A 14,908-nucleotide genomic window follows, 5' to 3' on the forward strand; every position below is an offset into this window, starting at 1 on the left:
ACTATTGTTCACGCACATGAACCAAACACTTCTTGAAATGCATATACTGGCGCTTGTAGAGTGTTTCTGGAATCACCATATGAGGAAAACAAAGAGGGCTACATATGTTTTGAAACAAAGGAAAAACAAAGCTGGTTTGAATTTACATTTTTGTGTATACAAAACATACCTTAAATAATCAGTGAGGGTCTGTTTGTCTTTAAAAAAATGCAGCAGTGTATAGCCAGAGAAGCTACTACAACCTTGAATATTTAAGAAAAAAAACAAAAAACAGACCATGCCGTGCCACGCTAGCCCCGCCAGGCAGAAGCTTCTACATCAGGATGGCATTGGGATTCCTTTTTGATGATGTACATGACCAGGACCTCTCCTGCTGTTTTGTTTTGTCGGGACTTTTTGGGTTTTTTCCAGGAACAAGCTGCCCCAGATCCGTCTTAATAGTCACTGAAATCTTCTTCATATGGCTGCATCACATTTTCTCACGTAATTATCTCTCTGTCTGTTCATCTGTTTCTGTTTTCTGTTTTTTACTGTGTCTGATTCCGTCTTTCCGTTTTCCATGTCTCTGTCCTCTTCTATCTGTTTAAGTCTTTGCATCCTTGAGTTTTTGTTTTTTTGTTTTTGTTTTGTTTTTGCTTATGAAATTTTTGCATGGCATTGTTGGGCAACTAAATAGCTGTACTTAGCTACAAGTGAAAGTGAGTGATGATCACGGCTTATCATGTAGGTAACAATAAATCAGTGAATAAGGATATAATTGTTTTTTCTGCTGTCTGTCTCTCATTACAGCCATGCAAACCATGCTTGCGGTGGTAAAGCTGCCTCTGGCTCTCTTCTGGTCCCTCTTCCCTTCTTTAAAAAAAAAAACATTTCTAAAGAAAGTAAATATAGCAACACATTAACAAGACCTATTTCTCTTTTGTTGAGGTCTGCTGCAGTCGTCTTTGAAACCTAACATTTCTGACTGCTGGGCCTCTTTGTTGGGGTTTCCTGATTTGATGAATGTCCCTTCTGGGCCCCCGTTGACAGGTACTCTCTTTAGAGACATGGCTTTCAACCAGTCAATGTACAGCACCTCAAGTGTGCACAAAGATTTTAAATGGCACTGGAGGTCATGGGCCTTAGCTAAACATGTAATCACAAAGTCAGCGCTAACCTGAGTGTAATCTGATCGCTTTGAACTTATAATTAACTTGTCCCGTATTAGTCAGAGTTACTTTGTTTTGCAAATTCTCTTTGTCATTTACAGCTTCTCAAATTGTGAACCCATGTTGTTTTTCACCTATTTTACATAATCACTCAGGTCAGAGTTTTCCTTGTACAAGACATTTAATGTTAAGTCATCGATATGTACTGTGGCACATTTTTAAGGGCTGTTTTATATTGTTGGCAGACTTTTATTGGGATAAAGAAGTAGTTATCAAAATGGGTTCAAGCTGTGCAATTAGTGCATGTACAGATAATAAAATGAGAAAGTTGTGAATCTTTTTCCCTTTCTTTACTTTCTCCCACTTCATCTTTGGGCCAATGGAAACTTGCGGCATATGTAACTAACTTCTCAAACTGTTCCTGCTGCTGTGTCACCTGACTCGTGAGTCAGCTAGCTCATGAACATGGATAAATATTTCAGTCCAGAAGAACCCAAATGTTGCTGTATTGATGTTAGGATTACACAGAAGTCCCTGAAAATGTTTCAGCATGTGGGGGTTCCCTGCCCGCAAAAAGTTAGAGAACCACACGGTTAGACAACTGATCAATTGTTGGAGTAATCAACATATTAGCTTCCCAACGTTATAGTCTACTAGAAGGCATGTGTTCAGATTTCTTTCCATGTGCAAAATGCATGTTTTTCAGAAAGAGGGGGGAGAGAAGGAGGTAGTGCTGGAGAGCATGACAAAGCTTGCATTTGATTGTTTCTCTATGTTGAAGGTTACCAGGCAACTGAAACCAGTTTGTTGGAGGGGTTTTGTAGTTACAGCACTGCTTACACACGATTCCTAACAGTGTCAGAGACAGACAGAGAAACACACACACGCCTATGGAGTTAATGTTCCCTGTTCCATGTCTTGTCCCTTCCAAGTGTTTCCGTTAGGGTCTCTAGAGAAGTCCCCTTTCATAAAGCTTGTCAAACAATGGCTTTTAACTGTCCCACTGAGACAAAAGCAAAGAGGTTTGGGAAAAATGATCCATCATTCTGACACTTTTCCATGACTCGCTTACACTGCCGAGAATGGCTTGCTTTACGTGAGGTGTCATTTGTGATGTCATGACGTAGCCTTAGCATTGAGGAGTGTGCCTGTTAATGAATTACCCATTTTAGGTTGATAAATTAAAATCTATTTTTGATGGAACAGATGTGTTAACATGGATTTGCTGTCTTATTTCCATATGCAGCAACTTAACTCCCCTTTCCCCTCATTTAACACCTGACCTTTGGCTGAAGACAAATGCTAAGACCGGGTCATCCAGCTGGTCTGAAGAGACTGTAAGATGGTCAGGTTAGCCTGGATTCAACCCTATGAGGACATGAGATACTTCTTCAGTGATTAAGGAGGTTATTGCTATTGTAGTGTGTGTTTGTGCACTTGTATGGACAGAAAGTTTTGAAATTATCATTGATCTCTTCCATCCTAGAGGCCTCTTTAGTGGCTGGTGGGGTGTAAAGCTGCTGCCAGTCAGGCTTCAGTCAGAAGGGAAAATACAATACAGTATAACTAAACTGAATTTATATTTTTGGAATTTGAAAGCAATTCTGTTGCTGATTCTGTCATGCAGTTGCATTAACTTTTTTCCCCTCTCTGGAAGTGATTCCTTGCAGAACACATGAGAACCACTGGTTCTCATGCTTAAAGTGCGTAAAATTTCAATTTTCACAGGGTTTTTTTTCATTTCTTGATTGGTAAGGATGTTAATAAGGAGTAAGAGATAGTCCAACATTATTTGATCATGTTTGGAGCAGTGACTGACTAAATTGGGAGTGCAGTTTCACATGTGAAATGTGTATAATTAAAAAGTCTGTATGTTTAACCATGTGTTCAATAGGCTACAGCAGCGGTCCCCGGTCCGTGAGTCGTTTGGTACCGGGCCGCGAGAGTTGAGGCTCAGGTGTGAAATGTATAGTTTTCAGGCTTTTTATCGGTTTTCAGCGTTATTTTGTTATCGTTTTTATTGTTTACTCGGTTTTCCTGGGTCTTTTCACGTGTGTTATGAATAAATTTTCTTTTTTTCGGTACTGGTACTAGTTTTATTTTGTTGTATTTATCCGCGACACCTTAAAGGCCGGTCCATGAAAATATTGTCGGGCATAAACCGGTCCGTGGCGCAAAAAAGGTTGGGGACCGCTGGGCTACAGGGCTTAATGGGTTAACAAACAAAGAAAAAATCCTTTTTGCAAAGCATTCCTCTCATATCACATTATTGCGAAAGTCAACATCTTCTCATGCCAGAATACTTCACGTTCCTTTATCATCTTGACCCTAATAGACCGCACTTAAAGCAGTTCTAGATATTAGTTGTGTCACATGTCAACTGTGACCTCGCCACAGCCGGTCACCATTTGCACTGGTGGCTGGGGTGCCCTCAACCTATTGCAATCTCCTGCTGAGTGATACATGTTGCCACTTGAGAGTAAAAGAAGCTGAAATAGAAAGGAAATCTTGACAGATGTTACAGTAATTCCTGCACTCATAGGCTTGTATCTTCAACCTGCCCATGCTGGCTGCGCATCAGGTTGCAAAAATTGCAAATGCAAAACTGGCAGTCTGCTAGTCTGCTGTTGCTTTTGGCATATATGTGTCATTTAAAGTAGCCAAGCTTCTAATAATGCATTAATTTAAATCTTCTTTTGAAATGATAGGTAGGCATTTTAACCAAGGAGTTTATGGAATTCACATTTAAGCCAGTTACAAGCAGCCATCTGAGAAACTCTGAGAAACTCCTCGGAGGTTTCAACCAATACTGTTCACATGGTAGCTTCCCTCTTTTTTTCACCCTTGTGTTAAGTTATCGCTTCATTAGGATTTACTTGGAGCCATATCTTCAAAGGGTCAATAAAATCTGTTTCACAAAACACTTTGAGATCTTTCCAAGCTCTCCAAGACTGAGGTCTCTTCAACCAAACTGTTGATACACTGCAGTGCAAATATGTTGGAACAGATAAAAAGTTATTTTCCTCAAGACAACATAATAAAATAAAGATTCATATTAAAACAATCATCTGGTGGGATCGATTTTGGCGCTAAAGGCATGCTTTTCTGTTGTTTTCTGTTGATACATCAAAGGCTCAGTGAAGGGCATGCAACATTTGCTATTTTCAAATATTGCCTAATTAGAGAGCGAGGATGAGGAAGCATGCTTTGTGTATCTGATTGATATTTCTTTGTTTTTATGTCAGCTCGATGGCCCTGCATGCTGTCAAGTCAAGTCAAGTCAAGTTTATTTATAAAGCACATTTAAAAACAACCAAGGCTGACCAAAGTGCTGTACAATAAAATACAAATATAAAATACAATAAAACACAAATACATAAAACACCTCACTGATAAAGCAATAGATTAAAACAATAAGTTAAACCTTACTAAAGGCCAATGAGAAGAGGTGAGTTTTAAGAGCAGTTTTAAAGGTTCCTAGGCTTGTGGAGAATCTGATGTGAGGAGGTAAACTGTTCCACAGTCTGGGTGCAGCCACAGCAAAAGCCCTCTCTCCCCTAGTCTTTAGTCTGTACCTGGGAACATCTAAAAGCATCAGGTCTGCTGACCTCAAAGATCTCCTGGGGCGGTAAATGCTAAGAAGCTCTGCCAGGTAAGGAGGTGCAGTACCGTTAAGAACCTTAAAAACCAGCAGTAAAATTTTAAAATCAATCCTAAAAGCAACTGGGAGCCAGTGGAGAGAGCAGAGGACCGGAGTGATGTGGTCTCTCTTTTTAGAGCCGGTCAGCATGCGAGCAGCAGCGTTCTGCACCAGTTGGAGGCGATGCAGACAGGAACGATCTAAACCAGCATAAAGGGAGTTACAGTAGTCCAGCCGTGAAGTAATAAAAGCATGGACCACCCTTTCTAGATCGTTCCTGCACAGGTAGGACTTGACTTTAGCTAAAATCCGTAGATGATAAAAAGATCCCTTGACTACGGAGCTGATTTGTTTATCAAATTTAAAAGCACTGTCAAAAGTAACACCGAGGCTCTTAATGGAGGAAGTACATTCGGAAGTTAGGGGTCCCATAAAACCAAAGGAAAGGTTGGGGTCTTTAGGAAGCCCAAACACAATGACTTCAGTTTTACTTTCATTAAGATGTAGAAAGTTAAGAGCCATCCAAGTCTTAATGTCAGACAGACAGGAGAATAACGGCTGCAGAGAGTCCTTACAGTCTAACCTCAGAGGGAGGTAGATCTGAATATCATCAGCAAAGGAGTGGAAGGACACGTTATGTTTGCGCAGCACATCGCCCAGAGGTAGCAAATACAGAATAAACAGCAGGGGGCCTAGAATGGACCCCTGAGGTACACCACAAGTTAAAGGAGCTCTGGGAGATGACAGTTCACCGAGGTGAACAGAAAAACTCCTGTTATCCAGGTAGGACTGGAAAAACTTTAAAACAGTACCTTTCAAACCGACACAGTGTTCTAGGCGGGATAACAATATGTTGTGATCAACAGTGTCGAAGGCTGCTGTCAGGTCTAAGGTTACTAGGACAGCAGCACAACCAGAGTCTACAGTTAAAAGCAAATCATTAAAAACTCTCAGTAAGGCGGTTTCAGTGCTGTGACGAGCTCTAAAACCAGACTGAAACTTCTCATAGAGACTGTTGTTGTCTAAAAATGACTGGAGCTGCCTGAGGACAACTCGTTCCAGTACTTTGGACAGAAAGGGCAGATTGGAGATGGGCCTATAATTAGAGAGTATAGATGGATCCAGGTTAGGCTTTTTGAGGAGAGGTTGAACAACAGCATGCTTGAAAAGTGTTGGGAAACAACCAGAGCTGAGACAGGCAAGCTTTTCTGTTATGCACGTCAGCATACATCCAGCAATAATTTTTCATCTGCATAGCAAGGTTTATAACTGTTTCCAATATAAAATAATTACAGACAAGTCAAACCGTGAAGTACAAAAGGAAGCAGAGATGCTTGGATAAAAGTGAGGGAGGAGATGGAAACAGAGGATTGAAGAAATGTTTCTGTAGTCACTTCTTTCCCTGTGTTGCTAAGCAGCGCAGAACCGTTTTCTCCACATGACAAGCCCGGACATGCTCGTACTGATAATTTTCCTCTCCGCATCTGTAATTTAGAACAGGGCATCTAGGCTGTGATGATAAATGGTTACATGCTAGGTGATGAAAACTTGTTATACGAGTGCTACATCAGCGCATTAGCTTTCATGAGGGCAGAAATACCTGTGATTCAAGTCCCAGCTGTTAAAGTTCAATAAAAATTGCGTTTTCAGTGCAGACACAAGAGACCTCTGGAAGCCATTATGTGGTGAGGAAGAAGATGTGCCGGGAAGTAGTTTACAATTAAAAAGAGATCACTGATTTCCCCCCTAGCCTGCACATCTGCCGCGCAGTTCAAAAGCATCCACAGAAGTTCTGTTCACCCTGAATCAACCTCCCCCTGCTCTTGTTTATTTATATCGCTGTTTGTCCTAGACCACCTCGCCTTTTGGTCCTAATAGACATGAAGTAATGCTTCCGGTGACACTGAGGTGCCCTGCTGTTTTTGACTTTAATGCAGACGGGGTCTTCTCTCTGCATCGACACAATAAATGTAAATCAAGCCAACCTCAGAGAATCCACAATGAATATTTCCCCTCACAAGTTCTCTCAGCTGTGGTTATTTCACTGAATCTGGGAACTGTGGCTTCCCCTCCCCTAATTCCACCATAGGTTTTCTTTTTTTTATTGTGCATGCCTCTAACCATGTGCAAAAGCAGTGGGGATTCCCTCACATCTTCCTTATCCCTGTTTTCCTTCATTGCGCTCTGCTTGGTTGGAACGAGCAGCCACTGCATTCATTCAAGCAGATTTTTAGTTGCCCGTGATGTTGCGGTTTGAGTTTAGTGCCAATAGCTTGCTGCAATCAGAAGTTCACTCACAACCTCAGTCTTGGTTAGTTAAGAGCTGGCAATTTAGATGTTGTGGATTTAATAAGTTTAGAACAGCCGTTGCCTGCTCTGACATTTTGTGGGTGAGAGAATAGAACATATTTATTATTCACAAGAGTTCAACATTCAAATTGGACCCACATTGCAGTTGTTACGGTCACTAGTAGTTCTCAACAATTACCCAGGCCACCCTGAGGGTTAATTGGCTGTGCTAGTCTCTTCATGAGCCAGATTAGATGTATTATTTATATAACCTGTATGGTTGGGTGGTGAGTGTGTACCCAGTAGGTGTGTGGGTGTGTCTCCTGGGAGCTGGATCAGCCTTCTGTGCAGAGGTCTGCCTTTGTCTACAATTGGAGCTGAGCTCAAGTGCAGAATGACCCGCAGTGTCTCCTGCAGTCATGCCCTACCATGTTGGCTGGTACTTGCTCCTGGGATGCCTATTGCTGGATTTATTGGGGTTGCATGTACAAGGTCAAAGACGACGGGAAGTAAAGGTACTCCCTACTACGGCTCATACATGTACTGATTTTAACCTTTTCTTTGGAGTTTTCTGTTCTGATGCAAAGACTCTGGACAGGAGTGAAGTGCACTCAGTGTGGAGGTGCTTTTAATTTAATCAATTTACTTGGCTGAGAATGCTGTTCATTCTAATTAATTCAAGGTTGCAACTGATGTGATTTTCAACTTATAAATACCCTAAAGATGCTCATAAAAGCAAGCTTCTAAAACCTTAACTCTTTAATTATTTGTCTTATGCTTAAACACGCTTTAATTTTTTTTTAGTAACACTAAACAGTATAGTGAGATTCTCATTTCTCACATTTATCCAGGCTTGTGAACAGCACGTGGAATACACTTTCCTGTGACCCTTCAGCCTCTTCTCCTGGTCTCGGATCAGGGATCTTTCATATGTAACGGAAACAATTTGCATTACTGATGAGAACATTTAGTAGAAAAGATACACCCCTTGGTCACTTTCTTGGATTCAGAATATTGCATTAGCCAGATGTACCCCTGCATGGTTTATGGTTTGCCTGGCTAACTCTTCTGTGGAGGGTTCAAACTACTTAAAAACAAAGGAAAATTTGAACATCAATGCACCATTTTTTGTGAAAACTATGATTCATGGGAACATTAGTGACAGTCATTGCCCATTTAGAAATGTTCTGTTGGTTATTTTATTATTTTATTATCTGTTTTTATATTGTTGTGAATGTGAGAGTTATTCACAAGGGCTAGTGTCTGTGTCGGCCTCCATGAGAGAGCATTTCTGGTCATCTGGCAAATCCAGCTACCAGTACTTAGTAGGCTGGAGAGCAGTTTTATTGTGCAAGAAAAGTTTAGGTATTTCTCCTCTTCTCTATAATGCTTTATGATCTTATTGTACATTCCCAGACCACCACTGTTGAACTGGTGGATGCTTTGATCACAACTAAATGTACCATTTCTAACATGGGTGGTCCCGCTGGTTCTAAAATCCCTGAACGTGACACCATTAATGCCACACACTTGACCTGCTGAGCTGCAGTGAAGTCACACACTGACTTGTGTGCACATGACACACACACACACTGTAGTGCCTGCCTCGCCTTATGTCTTGTCTGCATACCTGTGTCTTAGCGAGATTTATGGACCTTGCCATTTGATTAGCCTTTGTAGGAGCAAGTCTTCATTGTCTGTGTGTGCGTGCACATGTGTGTTGATAATAACACTCTAGCCTGCAGCATCTTTGTCAGGCTGTGAGGCCCCCATAGATTTCTTATTACTGTCAGCTCCTTACGCCTCCTGAGACTTGAGCTTTGTGTAGATAGCCATTAATTATGCCCTGTGAACACCTGCCATAACTTTTATTTACTGTGTATAAGAGTGACACATAAGTTAAATTGAGATTTTCTTTTTTTTTAATTAGTGGATGAAAAATTCTCCTGTTTTGTTTTGATGGAACTGATGTCATTCTGGAAGTCATTCCAACAGCATTACCATGCAATGGTATTTTAACTAAGATGATAGTAAGACAATATGATGGATTAGGTTAGATTCAAGTCCCTGCAAGTCTGGCTAGTAGTTGCCTTGAAGGTTGGAAAAGTACCCTGAAAAACAAATGGAGAAGCATAGTTATGCCCTTAATACCTGGATCTATTAGTCAAGTGTTTGTATGAATGCAAATGATGTTGCCTTTAAGACATTTGGCACATTTCCTGTCAGTTAATTGGCTCATCTTTTTAAAACCAATACTGGCTGAATCCATCATGCTTTTTGCATGGTACTGTCTGTTTGCAGTCTTAATAAATATATGTGACAAAAGCTTTGTTCTCTTCAGACCAAGTCTTTTGAAATTTCTTGACATCATTATATGCAAAATTTCCAAACTTAACTTTGCCATGATTCCTCCCTGCAGCAAAGTGTTGCTAGATGACATTTCATTGTAACTAATAAGTCAGTCCATGTACCTTTACTTACAATTTTCATTGTGTTTGCAGTGCAAATGTGTGAGTCCAGTCTAAACAGGCATACTTAGATTAAAGAAGATAAACTAGTTTTCTAAAATTTTCATCTTTATTCAAAATATTTGCTATTATTAGCCCCAAAACAGCAAATAATATGGATTATAATAATAAAATCAAATCATGGATTTCCCCAGTCACTTAAAGTCAGCCAAGACTCAGGCTGTGCCGTTGCTGCATCGTTCCTCCAACTCGAGAAGTCTTGTTAGGATTAAAAAGCAAACACACACACGCATAAACACACACACTTTGAACATGCTTGCTTGCTCGAGCCTGCTACTACAGAACCTTTAGAGAGATATCGAGTGTAAACATCATCTTGGCTCATGATTTAAAGGCTCATAGAGTCACTTGCTGGGATTATTAGAGTTTTGTTTGACAGGATAACTACACAGACACATGCTATGCAACGTCTGCTCTGTAGATCATCTTTAAAACTGCTGTTTTAAAGATGACTCATGGAGGCCTTGGTGTGACCTTAGACTGAGAAGAGTTTAAACTTGAATTTCAGTTGTTTTTCACATTTAACACATGTAACATTATCCTGATGATACTCTAGGACCGTTACAGAGTGTAGAGAAGACCTGTTGATAAACACAATCCATTAGCTTCATTCTCCGTGTCTAACATTCACATAGGTCCGATACTGATGTGTAGGTTAGAGAAGTACAAGTGTGGGCCCCTGACCCACAGTTACTCAACTTTTTGCTCTCTAAATATGATTAAAAAAACATGGTATAATGTGGTGAGCACCACTGTTAAACCATAAACAGTGTGACTGCAACATACTTCATGATATATTTTGTTATTGTCAAAACATTCCTTAGAATTAGACAAACCGACAGTGTTTCAGTACATTATCACTTTGACTTCGTTATCCTCTTTGTAGCACTCATCTCCAAGTTCAAAGGTTTCCTCTGAATACATAAATCCTTAATAAACTGGCTGCAAAAATATGATTTCAGTTTAAGAAAAACAGCTGTGCACTTTGGTTCTTAGCAAATGCTGCTCAAACAGGACTGAGTAGTACCTCTTGAGGATTCTTCGGATGGATAGATATAGTGACAAGGAATTCTGGTTTCAGTTTATTGAGGGCATTCATTTATGCACAGCCCTCTTAAGGTCCCACCACAGTTTTTCAATAAGGATTCTGTTTTAGATTTTCGGGTGTGTTTGGGATCATTGTCCTGTCGCATGACTCAGTTTGGACCAAGCTGTAGTTATGAGACAGACCTCACATTTGACCCTATAATACTTTGGTATAGAAAGAAGTTCCCGATTGACTCGGTGACTACAAGCTGTCCCATTCTTTGGTTGCAGAGCATTTCCAATCATCACTCCTCCACCACCGTGCTTGACATTTGGTATGGGTGGTTTGTTTTTGCCAAAAATGGTAAGACATCTTGTTTTGTCTCATCATTGTAAAAGGCATTTTTCCAGAAGTCTTTGGATTTATTGAGATGCAACTTTGCAAACCTAAGCTTGGCTCCACTTTCTTGTTAGAAAGACGAAGCTTTGTCTTTGCAACCCTTCCAAAAAAAAAGCCCTACTTGTTTAGTCTTTTTCAAAGAGTACTTTCATTAACAATTAACATGCTAACTGAGGCCTGTAGAGTTTTTGTGAGAATTTTTTGCAGTTTCTCCAAGCATTGCACAGCCTGAGTTTGGGGTGAATTTGCTGAGACTGCTGCCCCTGAGAAGACTGTGGCAATGTCTTAAGAAACACCTGAATGCTCCAGATGAGGAGCAAAACTGCCAAAACATCTACTTCCACAGAGGCGGTCTCATCGGCTGATAATCAGCTAGTCAAGTGTACTTGAAAACTTTCTTTTAGACAGGATTGCATGTTCATATTTGCTACTCTGGATATTATCTCCAGCAGAAATATTTTGTTTGATTCATAGACCGTATCTAAGAGATTGATGTAGCCACCATGACGTCACCTGTTTGTTTGTGACGATCAGTTCTGAAGCCTTGAGCTTCAGCATCTTGGCCGTGTGTGTCCTTTTTTAAGACCAGATATGACTGTACTTGTCAGTGCTGTAAAGCATGCCCTGTTTTATTTTCTATTTTACTCTAAAGGGGAAAATCATTTACAAAATGAATGTCATTTTATATAAAATTAGATTGGAAACTTGCAACTGAGTTAATAAAAACATCAGGAAAGTGTTTACTGAAGTAATAAATTAAGCAATACGTCTTTGTACTGTACATGTGGACTTTTTTCCAGCTAAAAGTTTTTATTGCTTAGTTTTTATTTTTGAGTTTATTTTGTGTACATGTGTAACAGATTGGAATATATAAAGTACAACATATAACATTCAATATATCCTAAAGGCTTGTAGTCATTGACAACTATCAGCACCTGGCTGACTGGCAGATGTATAATGGTATCATAAGGAAGTCTCTCTGACTGAAAGGGAGGTAAGTGGAGGAGACGATGTTGACCAGAGGAGATCCAGTGTCAGGTTATCAGCTGGGCCTGTTTGACTGAATGTGGCCGGGGATAAGAGAAAAAGAGAAAGAGCTTTTGTTTCCATTCGGGGCACTGGCTTTGGCTCTTGCCTATCTCGGGCCTTTGCTGGCCCGGCTGACTGGCCCTATTGCACAAGGCTAATTGTTGGCCTGTTGTTTCAGATGAATGAAAGCCATGTTTAACTTATTTGACATGTTTCTGGATGTTTGGGCATGTCATTGAGCATGCTGAATTGATTTTTGCCTTGATAAACAACTATAACCAACAAGAAAACAGAGCATATATTCATATATATTCCTGCAATCTTTCCAGTGCATTTGTATTCCTAATATTTGATGCTCTCATTTTTCTATAGCTCTGTTTACGTCCCATGGAAACTTTTATTTAGTTCTCAGATATCGGTGGAAGGGTTATGAACTGTTGCCTTCTCTGCTCACTGTGCCTTTTCTGCTGAAAAAAGGCACAGGTTAATGGTCCAAACACAAAACCTAGTTTCACTTATGTGCCAAAAGATACTGGAATTGTTACTAAAAAAATTACAATGTGACTTCACTGGTTAAAATGTTTATTTAGCATGATTTGTGACATTGTGCGTGTACCAGGATCAAGACGTCTGCGTATCTCCAGATGACCAGTTCCTATAAACGATTCGGTTACATAGACCTGGCGTAGAAAGCCATCTATTCTGAGAGATTATTGAATTGTATCTTGTGTTAGACCCTTGCACAATGTGTAAACCCCCGCCTCTTTTTTCTCTTCCTGTCCTTCTGCTTTCCATATGCCTCTTAGCTCCGCTTTTGTGCTCTCCATTTCAGCCCATTACGGTCATCAAACAAAATTTATATCCCTGTGGTCCCTTTCCCCTGAAAGGCCTCTCTCACTATTCTCCATTCCCTAGGGCCCAGCATTTTGCTCTATTTTGTTGTGTGTGTGCGTGCCTATGTATAAGTTCACATTTTGACAGCTGGCAAAGCTGATTTACAGTACGAACGATTACAGAATAAAGAGCAGTCGATTAAAGCTCTAAACTGTATAAACTGTTGTGGGGAGGTGTAAAACAGAGTTTGACACAGAGGGAGCCTATGTTGCTCCAGTCTAGAGTCTGTACTGAAGTAAAATTTCTTACAGTACAGTCTGCAAAGACAGCTGCTGTAAATAAAAAGGCACTACTCAGTCTTGTCAAGATTGATGTTAAACCTAAGACGAAGATCCAACTAGAGATAGACGTGCTTTAACCTGAGTATCAGCTGAAGGATTGCAGAAGTGACAGTAGGTAAAGCCGTGGAATTTGAGCAGAAATGTTCCTTTTTATAGTTTAGGTGAGGAGATCTTTATTGTCATTATTTACAACAGCAATGGTATCCCAACCATGCTGTAAGAAATGTGATGGCTGACCTACAGTAACGGTCAAAGAGCAGAGACTGTGGCACTTTGGAAAGGTTAAGTGCCGAAAAGAGAAGTTCTTAATAGTTTTGGGTTCAATTAGGATCTCAGTGTAACCCGCTGAAATGTTAATTAGAGACAGCGTATTTAACTATTTTGAAAATAAATGCCATTATCAGTTGTGGTGGTGTGCATTTTTATTTGCCAGATGGGTTAAAAGTAACTAACTAACTTGAAGGCAGATAAAATGAAATAATGCCAGATGTCAGTAAAGTGTTTTTTTCTGTGGGTAGAGGCCTGTAGTAGGGGAAAATGTGGGTTTTTGTCATTTGGATTTAAAACCATCCCAACACCAACATTTCTTTATTACATAATAAATTTTTGTTCATTTAAAAAGTGTTTTTTTTTTTTTCAGACAGCTTTCAGAAAGAGCTTTTGATTTGACAATGATTATATGGTGTGTTTTGCTTTTGTCCACTTGTCATGACATTGGTTTCTCTCATCAACAGGGTCTCTACTGTCAGTGGGCTATTGTTCTCGTTTCTATTGACTGATGGTAATGGTAGTAAGGACATTTCAAACTGCACCAGGCTGATTTTTATCTTAGTATTTTTAAAGCTCATCAGACATTCCACCACAATAATGCAGAACCAAACAATGAAAGATTCATACAAGTGCTGACATCAAACAGTGCTACAAACCAGAAAACCCTGCTTTGATGTCTAAAAGATGGAATGTGAGCCCCAATTCTTGTTTTCTTTCTTGACAGAATGCGTTCCTGCGACGAGAAAGTTCACGGGGCGATGGGACGGTCCCTTCTAGACCCAATCGGAAAGGTTCAGTAGGTCGTGGGGGTGTCCTTTTGGTGGATGAGGACACTGACTTGTTGGATACGATCTTCCAAAATGGCAGACAAGTGAACCCACGGTTAAAACCTTCCAGAAATGGACCTAAGGGAAGCCAGAAAGGGAAACCTGAACTAGCATCTAAAAATATGGAGGAAAACATTACCACAGAGAAGAAGAAAGATTCTAATGGGAGGACTTCATCACTGTTTCCTGGAAAGCCTTCAGATGATATAATAGACCTGGACATTGGAGGTTCTCCTAAGAAGCCCTCGCTAGGTTTTCCTGCACCTCCTAAGATTCCTTCAGATCCCAGATCCGCCACAGATTCTAGCAAAGAGACCACGACTATTTCACCTTTACCTGATGTCAAGGGGAGCTCCCGCACCACGCAGAGTTCCATACAGTTTGATCGTAGACGTGAGCACAAAGGCAGACTACCAGAAAAAGGCCGCCCTGCAACTGTAGCCATTGTGTCTAGAGATGGAAACCTGGTTTTGGGCTCAGACGGCAAAATGTACCGGCTTCAGAGAGGCCCACCTGGCCGAATGGGTCCGCCCGGGCTGGAAGTAAGTGGTCTTTTGGTCTTCTCATTGCTCTTTA

At 40.4% G+C, this 14,908-nt stretch overlaps 1 protein-coding gene across 2 annotated transcripts in view; it reads left to right on the plus strand.

The window, feature by feature from the left end:
* Positions 1-14,908, plus strand: part of LOC146383463 (uncharacterized) — a 121,175-nt gene that overhangs the window by 51,628 nt on the left and 54,639 nt on the right. Inside the window, exons 1-2 of one of the 2 annotated variants that reach the window (XM_084934722.1) lie at positions 7,437-7,592; positions 14,230-14,874. In XM_084934722.1, the coding sequence (XP_084790848.1) occupies positions 7,497-7,592; positions 14,230-14,874 (741 nt within the window). In that variant the 5' untranslated portion in view covers positions 7,437-7,496. Of the gene's footprint in view, positions 1-7,436; positions 7,593-14,229; positions 14,875-14,908 lie in introns of those variants that run through there. The other variant, XM_084934721.1, reaches the window with a different exon arrangement.

The sequence above is a fragment of the Perissodus microlepis genome, chromosome 7 (genome assembly GCF_051167445.1).
Source record: "Perissodus microlepis isolate ML-2025 ecotype Zambia chromosome 7, ASM5116744v1, whole genome shotgun sequence".
NCBI classification, from domain to species: domain Eukaryota; kingdom Metazoa; phylum Chordata; class Actinopteri; order Cichliformes; family Cichlidae; genus Perissodus; species Perissodus microlepis.